We start from the raw sequence: 14,371 nt of genomic DNA, 5'->3' as shown, positions 1-14,371 counted from the left end.
AACTTCTCCAATATCTAATGATGCTAAGAACATTTTCATATACTTATTGGCCTTTTGGATATTCTCTTTTTGGAAATGCCCATTCAAGACTTGGGCCTTTCTTCATTGGATTGTATTTTTAGATATATGATTTTTAGATAAACGTCCTTTATTGATTTGTAGTATTTTCTCCTAGGTGAGCCTTGCCTGAATACCAGACCCACAAAATCAGCAACTATTTATGGTGGCATGGTCTGGGTACTCCTGAGCTACTTAGAAACTTCCTCTTAAGCAGACCACTGGATAGTGTTATTTGCAATTACCTCCAGTAATACAATGCCAAGAGATGAATCATGACTGGTGAATCATGGTGAGAAAACTTATGCTTAGAACATTTATGGCGGGGTGTGATGGAAGAAATTTTCACTTATTGAGGTATGGGAAAGTCACTATGGCTTTTATGATTTAGCTTAAACATTATATCAAATAGAACAGTCTATTTTGTGGCCTGTCAAATATGTATTGTACATCTGCTTTAACCTTTAAAGATAAGAATACATTTAAAGATCAAAATGGAGTAACTGTGGTTCAGGCATCCAAAATGGAGACTGATGGCCATTGTGGATGTAATTTCAGATACATTCTTGCATAGCTGAGAACTTGACTTTTCTGAACTGTATCAGACTCCAAGACAACTCCAGCCCTGACAGCTGCAACCTTATGTTCTCAAGGTCTCCCCTTATAACCAGGCAACCATTTTGGACCCCAACCAATCCTTACTTAACAAGTACCCTTACTTCTTGCCAGCTTTGATTATAACTCTTGAGAAACAACTTACGTAATTTTGTGGATTTTTTACCTTTATAAGCCTCCCCTATTTTGCAGTCCGGTGGAACACAGTTCAAGTGCTTCTTGAATCTGTATCTCCTGGGCTACATTCCCCAGTTTGGCTCTAATAAAATTCTTTTCTATTTCTATTATAGATTGGATTATTGATTATTTCCATGGACATTGCTTAGCATAGTCAACAAGATATCTGAAAAATCCACCTGAGGTTGTCTGGAGTCTACTTTGGACCAGCACTCAGTACCAAGCTTGGGCCTCCTGAGCCCTCTCCCCTCCCCCAGCTTTACAGCACTCTTAAGCTGCTTCTGGGAGTTCTGAGAAATTGTGCTACTGGAGCCTATCAGCTCCCAGGCAGGCAGCCACCCACTGGAACTCCAGCTGGTTTTGTGTATAATTGGTACAGAGCCAATACTTGCAAGTACTTATCTTGCCCCAAATTGGCCAGGATAGAGCTCTTTCAACATTCCAAAACTGGCTTTGTGTATGAAATTGGAGAAAAACATCTTTCCAGGATTGTTTGAGGGAACAAAAGTGCTCCTGGGAGAAAGCTTGCAGTTATAACTCTTATCATGTCTTGAGACTTGTAAACACAGCCCACATTGCCTGAAACTACAGCCTTGGGTCAATCAGTAGAACCTAAAAATGAAGGGGAAAAAAGAGGAAGGGTTATAGGCCTTTTTTTGAAATTCAAGGAAGTAAACAAATTATTCCAACTGTTACTTATAAATTAGTGAGTTTACATTGTAATACTTGATTCATGCCTAAGTTAAATAAAACTATGAGGACTTCCCTGGTGGCACAGTGGTTAAGAATCTGCCTGCCAATGCAGGGGACATAGGTTCGATCCCTGGGCCAAGAAGACTCCACATGCAACTAAGCCCATGCACCACAACCACTGAACCTGTGCTCTGGGGCCCGCGAGCCACAACTACTGAGCCCATGTGCCGCAACTACTGAAGCCCACACTCCTAGAACCCGTGCTCTGCAACAAGAGAAACCACTGCAATAAGAAGCCTGCACACCACAACAAAGAGTAGCCCCTGCTCGCCACAACTTGAGAAAGCCCACACAGCAACAAAGACCCAATGCTGCCAATAATAAATAAATCAGTAAATTTTAAAAAATTAAAAATTAAAAAAATAAAACTATGAGATATCTGTGTCTATCTGGGTGTATGCTTGTCTGTGAACATTATAAATATGATATGTTTCTACATCAGGATGGCATTATTAATTAGTAAAAGAGCTCTATTTAATTGACTTAAAAGTAAGTGCTTGCAAATAAAATATTTCTAAATGTAAAAGAAATTGCCCCAAATTTTTAAAGGATCACATGATCTATGATTAATGCTTAATGATTGAAAACAAATTTAAGTTGTTGTTAATTAATACAGCCATGTCTTTAGAGTCACTGACATTAAGTATAACACTTTTATTATACCCAGGTTTACTGAAAGTCAATAAGTTCATGATATTTCTGTTACCAAACCTGTCAACAAGAAAAATAACTTGCTATGACATAATAAAAGAGATAAATGGGATAACACTTTTTAGGTGAACTCTTTAGCATAATTATGTTTTATGGTATACCTACTTAAAAATAGTTTCTCCAGATTTGTGGTAACTTGCAACTTTATAGTTTCACTAAATTAAGTTAAATGATGGACACTCATTGAATATCTAGGTCATTTTTAATTAAGATAAAATATTGAAACATCACTTGCTAAGAAGTCTGTCTTGTGTCATTTGCAGAGACATGGATGGACCTAGAGACTGTTATACAGAGTGAAGTAAATCAGAATGAGAAAAACAAATATTGTATACTAACACATATATGTGGAACTTAGAAAAATAGTATAAATGAACTTATTTGCAAAGCAGAAATAGAGACACAGACGTAGAGAATAAATGTATGGATACCAAGAGGGAAAGGGGGAGGGTGGGATGAATTGGGATATTGGGATTGACATACATACACTACTGTGTATTAGATAGATAACTGAGAACCTACTGTATAGCACAGGGAACTCTACTCGGTGCTCTGTGGTGACCTAAATGGGAAGGAAATCCAAAAAAGAGGGTATATATGTATACATATAGCTGATTCACTTTGGTGTACAGTAGAAACTAACACAACAGTGTAAAGCAACTATACTCCAATAAAAAATAAAGAAGTCTTATGTTTACCTTTTTACCTCTTATTACAGACACAAAATATGTTTGAGAGTATCAATAAGTATATTTTGTTCTTTATTGAGAGATGTACTATGAAATGATATATGTTTCTAGAAAGGAAAAAAAAACACTGTATATATAAAGAGTGTATGTTGATGATAAGAGAAGGCATGAAGAATGGAGATTTGTATTGTTGTTTTTGTTGTTAGGAAAGATTTTGTTCTGAAGCTGGTTATTCCTAAATGTACAAAAAGCAGGGGGGACAAAATAATATGTATATAGAAAGTGGTGGAAGGTTTGTTGAAAAGGAACCCTGAGAAAAGAGTTTTATGTGTGGTCAGGACTGGCTAAGTTTAGATTGAATTTAATTGGGTGAATGAACTTTAATATTAAATGTAAGGTGGAACAAAACTAGAATTTGAGTCTCTCTAATAAGAGAAAAAATTTTTCTTGGAATATTGATCTGCTTTTGATAACACGTTGTAAAGTTTCCTTACCCTTTAAGTAATCTGTTGTAACTTTCTGTATTTGCTTTTGAAATCTTTTATTGTCACTTTGATTAAATGACTAGGCATTGTTTCAACTATGGCCATTTTTAAGTCATTGTTAAATGACTATGCTCCTACTTAGCCAGTGTTTAAAACACTTTAATATCTTTAATAAACTTCCACAAATATAATTCTAAATGAAGTTATTTTGACCTTTAGCTAATTTGGAGATGTTTCAGAGGGCCCCTGACACATCTCAAAGACAAATATTAAACTAACAAGGCTTAGTATGTTAAATTATATGGGAAGCATTGTCAAATGAGTGGCAATAAACCTTCTTAGATTATATTGTATGAGTAAATGTTATTAATGTAAATATTCTAGAAATTACATGAAATTCCCCAAATTTGAACTGTCCTGGTATGTTGTCAGTCATATTGTAGTTTTTATCTCAAAATGCTGTATGTCACAGAACTAACCAAATTTCCTTGACAATTGCATTACAAGCAGGTCTCTAACTATGGGCATTTTTAAGTCTTTCGTCATTTACAGACAATTATTTTCTTCCTCTGTTGCTTTTACAAAAAATACTTGTGGACGACTTGCTTTTTTTTCCCCTTAATTTTATTTATTTATTTATTTATTTTGGCTGCACTAGGTCTTAGTTGCAGCATGCAGACTCTCAATAGAAAAAGAATCTCCACTTTGAGCACTATTTCAGCACTGGCTCTCTTATGCAAGGCTACTAAAAAAATGGTAATGGAGCCAAACAGTTCTGCTGCAGCCAAGCAGGCAGCTTTATCTATTTATGTTTCACACTCAGCTGAATCACTTCTAAAGCCTCACCACACTCAGCACTTCTCTGTATGCAGTACTGTTGCTTTCCGCACCTACTACTACCTTACTTCAACACAATAACCTTAAGCCTGCAACTATCTTCTTACTCCTAGGAATGACTTACAAGACATACCTATTGATAATGCTGATCTAATCTGATTTACAGATGGGTCCTGCTTAAAGAAGGAGCAGGGACATTATAAGCTGGATATGCAGTAACGTCCACAATGGACATAATCGAAAGCTCTTATTCACCAGAAACAAGTCAGCACAAGCCAAATTAATTGCTTTAATTTGAGTTTGGCAACTAGCTAAAGACCAGATAACAAATATTTATACTGACAGTTGCTATATGCATATGACTTTGGAATGCTATAGAAACAAAGGTTTTAACCTCTTCAGGACAATCTACAAAAAATGGAAAACAGTTTACAAAGTTAGTAAATGCTCAAACAGTTATCAACTGCTCAAACAGTTAGCAATTACTAAAACATCAGGGCATTCCAAACCTGACACAACGGAAGCTAAAGGAAATCAGTTTGCTGATGCTGCAGCCAAACAGGCAGCTTTAAGTACTCATCCTGCCCCAAATCAAGAATGCTCATGGCTCTCTGCTAACCGTGTTGACCTAGTAAAAGGTTTCCTTCTACAGGCTGAAGAAATTGTCACTGAAGAAGAGAAAAGAATATGTCAACAAAAAGGAGGAATTTTGACTCCATCACATAAATATGGTTTGGATCCGATTAAAAAAACCAAAAACTTCAGTGTCTCTTGGAGCACAAGAGCCATTAATCCAGCATGTACATTCTTTAACTCAAGGGGCATCTGAGAAAATGGTTTTATGGGAAAAATAATATTTTTGGCAACTTTCTCACATGGCTCAAGGGAGACATATTACATTATTGTCAGGTTCTTATTGAGGCAATTTTAAAAAATGAAAAATTGGTAGCTAATTCCTTTTACGGCAAGCTCCTGGGAGACAAAGACCTTAAGGATCATGGAGTACAACCTGGAGACACTGTTTATTGGAAAAGACATCAAATAAAAGATTTGTAATTGTTGACCTATAATAAGTTATAATAAGAAGCTTTAATAAGACCTTATCAGATATTATTATCTAATCCATGAAGTGCCAAATTAAAAGGCATAAACTCATGGACTCACATCTCTCATTTTTAAAAGGCCCCTCCACCTGAATGGACTTTGACCACTGTTTCAGACATCCGGCTTCAAGTGACTAAGGCAAACATTATCAAGCCAAGACCAGAAGAAGACCACAGCAGTGGTAAACAGCTGACCCAAAAATCTGCACCAGGCCTATAAGACCATCCTACTAGTTCAATTGAACTGTTTACCGGATGTTCATCTTCCTATCAAAATGGAAAGTTATTGTCTCACTTTAAACTATACTTTTATCCCAGTACTCACGATGGAAAGAAAATTTTCTAGTGAAGTTGTCACACAGTAGAGATAGTCATGACACATATCACTACTTCTTTTAAGTCTACTACTAAAAGCACAAGTACAATGTTTGAGTAACAAATTGATATAATATTTTATAGAATAATATTCTATAAAATACTACCCCAATCAGCGTATACATCTATGCTTGCACACTATGTCTGATCAGTTTCTTCCTAACATGGATAACTAGACAAATCTATGTATATTAATAATAAGAAGCCTAAGTTGCTGTATAACAAAGGGAGTTCAACTCGAGGATGGATGATGCCTTAGAGGACTGCGACAGGGAGGGTGGGGGGGAGTCGAGGGAGGGAGGGAATACGGGAATATGTGTATAAATACAGATGATTGAACTTGGTGTACCTCAAAAAAAATAAATAAATAAATTAAAAAAAATAAAATAAAATAAAATCAGGAACATGAAAAAAAAAAAAGAAGAAGAAGAAGCCTAGCACTGAGGGACATGGTGGATTCGGGGCAAGCAGCCACCACCCTGTTATCTAGGGACAAATATGTTGATCATCAGTGCTTTCAATCAGAAGTTTTGGAATCAAGAGAGGGAATGATGGGAGAAAGTTTCGTGTATTGAGGTATAGGGAAGTCATTCTGGCTTGTACATGATTTAAGTTAAACTTTACGCTAATTAGAACAGCTTGTTTTGTGCCCTATCAAACATGCATTGTACATCTGCTTTACCCACTAACAAAAATAATGTATTTAAAGATCAAAATGGAGCAACTGTGGTTCAGGCATCCAAAATGAAGGCTGATGGCCATTTTAGATGTGACTTTGGACACATTGCTGCATCACTGAGAATTTGAATTTTCTGAACTGTATCAGACTCCAGGACAACTCCAACTGTTCTCAAAACAATATCTCCTAGCTCTGCCAGCTGCAGCCTTACGGCCTCAAGGTCTGCGCTTGTAACTATGCAACCACTTCAGATCCCAACTAATCTTTGCTTAACAAGTAGCCTTTTTTTGCTAGCTCCAATTGTAATTCTTGATAAACATGTAATTTTGTGGTTTCTGCCTTCATAAGCCTTCTCTAATTTGTAATCCCATGGAACACAATTCAAGTGCTTTTTCCATCTGTGTCTCCTGGGCTATAGTCCCCAGTTTGGCTCAGAGAAAGCTCTTTTGTATTCATTCCTATTATAGATTGGCTTATTGATTAATTCTATCATTCCTATTGACAGAATTAATCAATAAACCAATCTATGATAGGAATACAAAAGAGCTTTCTTTGAGCCAAACTGAGGTCTATAGCCCAGAGCTTTATTTCCCTGAAGCAGGAAAATAAAGCTAGATCCCCATGTAGATTCAGGATTTGGATACCTCACAAAGGAAAGAAAAAACAGAAAATCTTAAAAAAAAAAAAACAACCCACATGGGGAATGCCCTGGTGGTCCAGTGATTAGGAATCCTCACTTTCACTGCCAAGGGCCTAGGTTCAATCCATGGTCAGGGAAACTAGCCAGAGTGACCAAAAAAAAAAAAAAAAAAAAAAAAAAAATGGCTATCTACCAGAGATTCAGGGCAAAATGTCATCACCCTTTTCATGAACAATGCTGAATTCTAGAAGCTGTAATTCCATCAGAGACCTGAAGGTCTTCACCCTAGAATTCTACACCCAACCTAAATATTAGTTCAATGTACACTAACAACACATCTTCAGGTATACAAGGACTAAAGAAATGTATCTCCCGGGTACCTAAGAAAATGAGGAAGTAAACCAAGAAAGAAGGTCCTGAACGACAGCTGTGTGGCAGCCTACAGAGTGCACTTTGAAGGCATCAGAGAAAAGAGTGCAGACAGGACCTTGAGACATTACAGATGTGATGAAGCCAGACAACTGGAAGGGAAATAGAATCCTGTTCTCCCCACTAGCCATTCCCACCTCCCTGGGCCCTACTCACTAAGACACACAGCTCCACGAAGCCATGAGCTCTTGATAATGCAGGAGGAATGAATGAGAGTTGGAGGCTCAGAAAGAGGCCTCCCTTCTACAGGGAGCCCGCTAAGGATTCCTGCTCCAAGGGCCTTGGAAATGGGAACAAGAAGTCTCCGAACACCTTACTACCAGACAGGATCCCCACACACCCAGACACTGCCAGTGTCACCTGGGAAGCAGCAGGGTCAGTTGGAGAGGTCAGGTGGCCAGGAGGGAAAACGGTAAGACACAGCAGGTGTGACTAAGGCTTTATTGGTGATCAGCAGGGCTGGGCAGGGACCATGCTGGGGGACCAGGGCCCGCACACCAGGCCAATTCTGGTCTTCAGGGAAGTGCTGGGAGCTCAGGCCTGAGCCCTACAGGCCAGCGGTCTGGGGAAGCCACTCACAGCAGAAGCAACCACAGCAAGGAAGGATAGTCTGGTTGGCTTCAAAGCAGAAAGGATAACATCAGGGGGTCACTTCACTGAAGAAGCGTGGGGTGCTGTAGAGCTGCAAAGATCCTGGATGAATGGGATTGGGAAAGGGTTAGGGGCCAAATAAGGCCTGAGTGGGGGCAAATGGAAAGAAAGGAGGAGAAAACAAGACATCTGGTCCTGGGGTGCGGGGAGGTCCAGCTGTTCTCCAGGGCCCTGGCACAGCAAGCACAGCACTGGCTCCTCACTCCATCTCCCGCCTTCCAGGGCACTACTTGTTGCCCCACACGGCTATCTTTGAATACACAGGGTGTGGGAGGAAGCGGCTGGACTTCATGTAGGCGGAGATTTTCTTCAGGCCCTGAGGGTGGGAAAAAGAAGGTCAGACCTTAGGGTCAGCTGCCCCACTGGGGCTCGAGCAGCCCCACTCCAGACTCTGAGTTGGGAATCCTGGTACATCTCTTCCTTGTGGGGTGAAGTATTTGGCAAAAAGCAGTCCTTCTGGGGTCCCTAGTTCCAGTAAGTTACCTCTTCAATTTCCTGTAACTAATGTGATATCCTACTAAGACCCACCACCATGGAGGACATACTGTGCTAGGTGCTGTCTATGCACCAGAGAGGATGATATACAGGCACCCCTCATTCCATCTCACTTCGAATTACTGTGATTCACAGATTTTGCATGTTTTACAACTTGAAGCTTTGTTAATCCTGCATTAAGCAAGTAAATAGATGCCATTTTTCCAACCACATTTGCTCACTTCCTGACTCTGTCACATTTGGTGATTTTCCCAATATTTCTATTTTTTTTTTCATTATGATTATGTTTGTTATGGTGATTTGTGGTCTTTGATGTTACTGTGGCAAAAAGATTAAACTCATTGACGGCTCAGCTGATGGTCAGCATTTTTCAACAATAAAGTTTCTGTTTTTTGTTTTTTTCTTGATCGTGGCTTGTGGGATCTTAGTTCCCCGAAGAGGGATCAAACCTGGGCCCCAGGGCAGTGAAAGTGCAGAGTCCTAACCACTGGACTGCCACGGAGTTCCCAGCAATAAAGTATTTTGAGATTAAGGTAAGTACATTTTTTAAGACATAATGATATTGCACATTTTATAGGCCACAGTATAGTGTAAACAACTTTTCCATGCCCCAAGAAACCAAGAGTCATGTGACTTGTTTTACTGCCCTATTCACTCTATTGTGGGCATCTAGACCCAAACCCTCCATACATCAGAGGTGTGCCTGACAGTTTAGAACCTCCGTGCAACTAACCTAAAGGTAGGTTCTAGTGTCTCCTTTATCTGAAGGGAAACTGAGATATACAGAGGTTAAGCACCTTCCTCACACTCACGCAACTAATAAGTGACAGGCCTGGAACGCAGCCCAGCTCTCTCCAATTCTGTGCTCTCCTCCCCATCTCCCCATAGGAGGACTTGTCCTTCCCACTGCACACATTCTCCTTTTTCAGAGAGAGTCTCCAGGCTTTGCCAACATAGGGCCCCCTAGCACAACAAAGAGGCTCAGAAAATGAACAACTTGCAAAAGAGACCAGTTATTATGCAATGACTCAGCAAAACCTGGATGCGAGGCGATAGGAGAGTATGAAGCCCAGTACCAGACTCTAATTATACCACTTAAAGGAAAGAATCCAACTGCCTGGCCTGGGACCTGAGCCCAGTCTCACTGGGCCCCAACCTACCTCATCCCCAGACCTAACGCAGCCAACTAGGCAGTGAGACACTCAGGTGTCTCTGTGCACTATCTTCCCAAGACAGACAGTGCCCCATAGTTCCAAGGATTCAAACATCCTGGGGCTGCCTGTACCCAACAGCACAGGCCCCAACAGGCCCACTGCAGCCCACATGTGTCCCCATCCTCCCTGCCAGGTGGTCATCCCAGCTCTTGAATAATCCCCAAGGCTGATCAGCCTGGACCAGAACCAGTGCTGATGAGAACTAGCTGAGAAAGCAGATTTCCTGATGAAAAGTGGGAATGGGAAACAGATTGTAGGTTGAAAAACCTATTGGACTAGAGCTTCAAATTCCCAAATCTGTCACAAAGCAGATTTTGTTGCTCTCCACCTGCTTGACTGAGGGTGACTGATGATGCACTGGGAGGTGAGGTCAGGCTGTGCTCCTCCAGCACCAAAGTGGTTCCACACATACCAGCTGCACTGAGCCCCAGAGGGCGGGTTCCAGGGCTGTGTTACTTCTGCATCCTCCCTGTGGCTGACACAGTGCCTCATATAGAGGGGAAGGTCACATCAGTGAATGTGACTAAACATAAATGTACATCCCATCTCTGAGAGGGAATCTTGGGTTACTGGAAGGAAGGAGGGATGGAAGGAAACTGCCCACCACAGAGACTTCAAGATAAACTCCTCCTAAGAAGGCACCTACACATGTAAGAAAATCCCAGCACCAATCACGTTTCTAGAAATCTCAGTACAACACCAAAGAGGGAGCCAATAGCTGCAGAGCCCTCTGAGATCAGGAGAAAATACTGTCTGTATCTTTGATACCTGAGATCAATCCTACTGTGTCTCAGTTCTACTAACGCCAGCTGCACGCAGGCTCCTGAAGGTTCTGCTTCATCCACACTTTCTAGAGCTATGAAGCCAGACAAGAAAAGGACTTGAGTTTCCTTTTTGAAACAGGAAAGGGAGAGCCACAGACAGCTGCCCATAGAAGCCAGATGCTCTGACTGGGACACCAGCACCGCATGTACGGGCTCTGTGATCTTCAGAAATTACTTCGCCTTTCATCGTAATTCCTTATCTGTAAAATGGAGGTGATCATTCTTTTACCAGGTAGGAATGTTAGAAAGATTAAATCTGACGTAATAATGTCAAATGCTGATTAGAGATTCTGGCATAAACCAAGTTCTCAATAAATGGTACTTACTCTTCATTGTAGTTCAAACTAGGAAAGCATCAGGGAGAAGAAGGAAGAGAAAAGAGATATAAATACTGGGGGGGGGGGGTGGTCAATGGAATCACCTCAAAACGGGTGAGGAAGTCTTTCAGGTTTGGAAATTCATCCAGGCACTTGGGCTCAAATATGCGGTACAGGTCAAGGACGTCATAAGCCAGGAAATCCACGTAGGTGAGCTGCAGAAAGGCAAAGCATGCATGGGCACCAGACTCTGAACCTGGGGAAAAGGGACAGCTCTCTGACCCCAAACCCATCCCCTTTACCTTGTCCCCTGCAAACCAAGGCCGCTTCCCCAGAAACTCTGAGAAGAGCTTCATCCTTTCAGGAATCTCCTTCAAGTAACCAGGCTTCAGTTTCTCCTGAGGCACAAAACAGCTGTCACTGTCCTCAGACACAGACTCCCTGGCAGACAGCAGGCCTCCCAGGGCTGTGCCTGATCCCAGCCGCCAGGTGAGCAGCCACATCCCCCGACTGCACCTGGGTTGGTGCCCAGCTAGGATGTTATCCACCTGTGTTCATGAGACTCCCACCCGGTACCAACCCCCATCTGTGACAGACGATGGAAGGCAAAGGGCAAAACCACACGGTCCCTGAACCTGTCACCACTCAGCTCCCAACACCTGCCAAGGGTCAGAGCAGCAGTGCTGAGAGAACTGGCAGAGCTCAGGCCTCACACCTCAGGCACATCAACACTAACATGACTCAGGAAAGAAGGGACAGAAGAGCTGTGGATGCCTGAGCAGTTTGTGGACAGCTGGGGAGAATTTGAGAGGCTGAAAGGGAGGAGGCAGAGGAACAAAGTCTGACCCTGGGCTGCCTCCTGGGCACATGCATTTACAGCCTGACATGCGGAGGAGGAGGGGCTGGGTGAACAATGTAAACATCTGTCCAGCAACTGAATGTCCACCCTGGGAGGCTGGATTCTATCCTAAGACTGGGGGAAACTGAGTCAGAGTTTCTACATCCTGCATCAGGGTTATGAGGGTCACTGAGGGCACTCCATATAGACCAGCTTGGTGGATCAGTAGCTCCAAGGAGGTCAAATTACAAAAGGACCTGTGCAGAAGGGACAGAAGAATTTGGTCTTCTTTCAAACCATGTCCAGCCCAGAGAAGTGGTAGGGGACTCACGAAGTCAGGGCTGTAGCAGATCCTGGCCAAGTCATTAGCAGTGTCCATAACCTGGTTCTCCAATACGTCCATGCGAATCTTCTCCTCCTCTGTCTCCCCACCTGTGACCACACAACAGAGACTCACCCTCGGCATCCCACCCCCACCCAGCCCAGGGCATGGCCAACGGTGCCCCTGCCCCTGCCCCAGCCCCACTCACACATGTTGTGCTTGCGAGCAATGTAGCGAAGGATGGCCTTGCTCTGGGTGAGCCTGTGAGCCCCGTCAATTAAGTAGGGCAGCTGGAAGAACAACAGGGCCAGGTCGGCTGGGCCACCAGGCTCCCCTGCACCCCTCCCTTGAGCAAGGGCAGACAGGAAACCTGGCACTCACAGAGCCTGGCCCATGGAGACACTAAATAATATGCTGTAAAATGAAGGGATGAGCTGGAACATAGAGCATCATGGAAAAACAGTGAAGAGAACCAGGCAGCTGAGACGCTGAGCAGAAGACATCGGATCCTAAAACCCTTAAGCTGGGAAAGGAGATGGATACAGACACGTCCACTTTCCCCCACAGCAGCCCAGGCCCTGCACCTACATTGGGGAAGTCCAGGCCCAGCTTGAATTTTTCACTCAGCCACTGGCTTCTGTCATAGTCGGGAGCTGTGGTAAAGAAGATGCAGTGAAACAAACCTCCCCAAAGTCCATCCCTTCTTCCCAGGGGGATCTACCAAGGAGTCAGAGGCAAGACGCCCCCTGAACAGGTGGATCTGGAATCTGAACCAAGTCTCACATGCCAGCTTTGCAGGGAAAGCACAATTAGAAGCTTCCTGAAACTATACGAGTAATGCTTACAACAGGCTTGAGCAAGCACTCAGGCGAACCCAGGGCTGCCACAGGGACCCAGCCACAGGCTCTCATGTCCTGCCCTGGGGGCCAGCTGCCCCCACCACCGGTTCCGGAAGGGGCAGGTCCCTGCTCCGGGTGCTGGAGGGTGCAGAAATGAGCAACAGTGGCCAGAACACTGGCTGCTTGGCATGAGTTGGGCAGAAGTCAGAAGAGGATGACTAGGATGCCATTACCGTCCCCCATCGTGTACTTCTTCTCCTCATAGTCTGAGCCCGTGTACTCCAGGAGCAGGCGGATGGCGTGAGCCAGCTGGGAGAGAGGGCGGGGACAGAGGAGAGTGTCTCTCTCTGCTCCAGGTTCCCTCCACACTCCAAACCCTCCCCCCCTCCCCCAACACACACACACACACACACACACACACACACACACACACACACACACACACACACACACACACACACACACACACACACACACCCCCACACACACACCCCCGAAGGGGAGGAGGGAAGGGGCTCTGCTGCAGCCAGCCCAGCACAAAAAGTTCCTGCCGAACCGCTCCCCACCTACCTAGCATATCCACCTCCATCCCATCCGCCCCGTGGCACCCCCCTCACCCCGCGGATGTCCCAGTAGCCCAGGATCATTGCCATGGTCAAGCTGCGTGGATCGCGGCACCCGCTCGGCACTGGCGAGGTGGAAGTTCATCCGGGTGCCTGAGTCAAGCCTGGGTGGGGCCTGAGTGAGGCCACGCCCCCTCGCCTCTCTCCGTCCCGCTCCCTACTGCTACCCAACACTCCGAGGCCTCCTGGGACGCAGGGCACCCGTGAGGGTTTGGCGTGGCGTCTGCACCCAGGGCAGTGGAAATAGTCCATTTCCTCCTCCAGCCGCGGGGACTCGGAAGCCGAGCTCTGAACTCCGGGATGCTGAGGGCGGCCTGGCTCCCGGCCGCAGTCAGATCTCAGCTGAATCTGGGGAGCTGGCAGTGCGCTCGGGAAACAAGCCTAAATCGTAACAAGAGCACGGATCTTCTCTCTCCCCTGCCCTCCCAGGAATCGCTCAGGCTTGCTCCCGGGCTGCCAAGTTCCCGCGGGCTCTGGGAGGCTGTGACTGCCAAGTTAAGGCTAAAGAGTGGTGTCCCTCAAATTGAAACTTTAAAGGAGGCGCTGACACAGGACATCAGGACTCCAAGCAATCCTAAAGCGCCCCCGTAATCCCTGACAGCCGCGTATCTTCTAGAACAGACTCTCAGTGGGATACCAGAAACACCCAGGACAAAGTGTAGAAAAAGGAAACAGAAAAAGTCGGTGCTGTCCTTTCA

At 44.1% G+C, this 14,371-nt stretch overlaps 1 protein-coding gene across 1 annotated transcript; it reads right to left on the bottom strand.

Moving 5' to 3' along the window:
- Positions 1-7,977: 7,977 nt before the first annotated feature.
- On the bottom strand, positions 7,978-13,799 carry LOC130848952 (glutathione S-transferase Mu 1-like). The gene is made up of 8 exons (XM_057727459.1): positions 13,668-13,799; positions 13,284-13,359; positions 12,800-12,864; positions 12,420-12,501; positions 12,221-12,321; positions 11,354-11,449; positions 11,156-11,266; positions 7,978-8,517 (listed from the first exon to the last, which is right to left on the bottom strand). The coding sequence occupies exons 1-8, from the start codon at positions 13,701-13,703 to the stop codon at positions 8,428-8,430; spliced, it is 657 nt and encodes a 218-aa protein (XP_057583442.1). The 5' UTR covers positions 13,704-13,799; the 3' UTR covers positions 7,978-8,427.
- Between the last annotated feature and the right edge of the window lie 572 nt (positions 13,800-14,371).

Source organism: Hippopotamus amphibius, chromosome 1 (genome assembly GCF_030028045.1).
Source record: "Hippopotamus amphibius kiboko isolate mHipAmp2 chromosome 1, mHipAmp2.hap2, whole genome shotgun sequence".
NCBI classification, from domain to species: domain Eukaryota; kingdom Metazoa; phylum Chordata; class Mammalia; order Artiodactyla; family Hippopotamidae; genus Hippopotamus; species Hippopotamus amphibius.
Note: the sequence above shows the minus strand (reverse complement) of the source record. Positions and strands in the feature narration are given on the sequence as shown.

Excerpts from the sequence above, each read along its gene's own strand:
- LOC130848952 (XM_057727459.1), bottom strand. The coding sequence starts at position 13,703 with ATGGCAATGATCCTGGGCTACTGGGACATCCGCGGG. Across the intron at positions 13,360-13,667 it reads GCTACTGGGACATCCGCGGG|CTGGCTCACGCCATCCGCCT; the intron begins GTGAGGGGGGTG and ends CCTCTCTCCCAG. Across the intron at positions 11,267-11,353 it reads CTTGGTTTGCAGGGGACAAG|CTCACCTACGTGGATTTCCT; the intron begins GTAAAGGGGATG and ends GCCTTTCTGCAG.